Below are 1,710 nucleotides of genomic sequence, written 5' to 3'. Positions count from 1 at the left end.
GGGTGGGCTGGAGGCCGGCCGGCCGGCCACGGGGCTGCGAGGGCACCTGGGGCCCGCCTGGCCTCACTGGGATGCAGGCAGCCGGCCTCACCGGGATGCAGACAGCCGTGAGCCTTACCGGGATGCAGGCAGCCGTGAGCCCTCCCGCGAAGCCCGTCAGGGTCCGGCCCAGCAGCAGCATCCAGAAGGCACGGGCGCCCGCCATGAGCGCGTAGCCGGCCACCGAGGGCACCGCCGAGAACATGATGCTCAGCTTCCGGCCCAGCAGGTCGCTGAGGACCATGGCACTGAGGCCCCCGGCCGCGGCGCCCAAGGTGAACACGGACTGGAGAGAAGGCGGGCAGGCGTGGTTGGGCACCGCATCCCCCTGCCCGCCCTGCATCGGGGCCCAGAGACAGCTGCTTCCGCGGGACTCAGGCCCTGAAGGGCAGTGAGCCTCCCGTCGCCAGAGGCGCACAAGCAGCATGTGGACGGCCATTCGCTAGGGAGCCCCCCACAGGGAGCCCTGCTCTGGGGAGGAGGGGGGCACGGGCCACAGCGGTGCCGTCCAGCCGGGCGTGTCAATGTCTAAAACTGGAATGGAGCAGACAGGAGGGCTCTGGATCGGAAGCCCCTGGGATTTTAAGGTTCGGGGGTCCTTGGGTTCCCCTAAGCACAGTGAGGGGGGCCCGGCCAGTGAGGCGGGCACTCAGTCTGTCCGAGCTTCTCTCATGATGGGGAGAGTGACGGCTCCCCTCAGGGGGTTGCCCTGGAGTCGACCAGCAGGGCAAGTGCCCAGCATGCACCTGGCACATAGTAGGTGGCTCCGGACCCCATGGATGTGCTATCTTAGCGAATGTGTTGTCTGCCCGCTGTGACAGCCCAGCTCCGAGGGGGTGGGGTCTGGGAACCCTCAACCCACAGGGTGGAGACTTTAAGGGCCGCCTCCCCACCTGCCCTTCCCACCCTTCTCCACTGTTTCTCACTTCCTCCTTTTATTTTAGACTTAGAGGCACCATTGGGCATCACTCCCTCCACCCCCAGCCTGGAGGGTGTGGCAAAAGCCTGACCAGGGCCCTGGAGGGGCTCTAAGGCTGTGTTAGGGGGTCCCTAGCTGGGGACAGAGCCCAGGGGGTCCCTCCACCCCCTGCCCCGCCCCTACGAGCTCAAAGTGCGGCCCTTACCCCGAACCAGGACGCCTGGGTTTTGGTCAGACTCAGGTTTGGATCCAGGGAGCGCTCCAGGGCCGGGATGACAGGGGACGTGTAGACCAGGGCGTAGCCGAAGCTGAAGTTGCCCAGCACGGCCGCGAAGGTGGCCAGGAACACCCACTTGTTCTGCAGGGCGCTGGTGGCCGCGCGGGGGGCAGAGAGGTTGGGGCTGTGAGTCCCCCCTTCCCAACCGCTGCCTGTGCTGAGTACAATGGGCGTCCACGCAGAGGGCAGAGCTGGGGAGGGCTGGTCCCGGCCCGTCAGACGGGCACCCGCCCCCCAGGGTCTGACTGCCAGCTCCCTAGGGAAGACCCCACGCCCGCGGTTGTGGCCGAGCCACGTCTGGTTTCTGCTCTTAGCTCCACCACCCCGGCTTGCTGTGTGACCTTAGGCAAGCCCTTAGCCCTCTCTGGGCCTGTCCCGCTGACGGTGCCAGCTGCGGGGTGGACCCGGTCCCGGGGGCCCGTGGGGGAGGGGAGACACAGCCAGCTCCTCAGGTGGGACCACCTGGACTCCTGGC

At 67.6% G+C, this 1,710-nt stretch overlaps 1 protein-coding gene across 1 annotated transcript in view; it reads right to left on the bottom strand.

The window, feature by feature from the left end:
- SLC2A6 (solute carrier family 2 (facilitated glucose transporter), member 6) overlaps positions 1 to 1,710 on the bottom strand; it is a 6,772-nt gene that overhangs the window by 4,206 nt on the left and 856 nt on the right. Inside the window, exons 2-3 of the mRNA XM_015572372.1 lie at positions 1,164 to 1,567; positions 119 to 325 (exon numbers count right to left, since the gene is read on the bottom strand). Of these exons, the coding sequence (XP_015427858.1) occupies positions 119 to 325; positions 1,164 to 1,567 (611 nt within the window). The remainder of the gene's footprint in view (positions 1 to 118; positions 326 to 1,163; positions 1,568 to 1,710) is intronic.

Source organism: Myotis davidii, unplaced genomic scaffold (genome assembly GCF_000327345.1).
Source record: "Myotis davidii unplaced genomic scaffold, ASM32734v1 scaffold609, whole genome shotgun sequence".
Taxonomy (NCBI): Eukaryota; Metazoa; Chordata; class Mammalia; order Chiroptera; family Vespertilionidae; genus Myotis; species Myotis davidii.
Note: the sequence above shows the minus strand (reverse complement) of the source record. Positions and strands in the feature narration are given on the sequence as shown.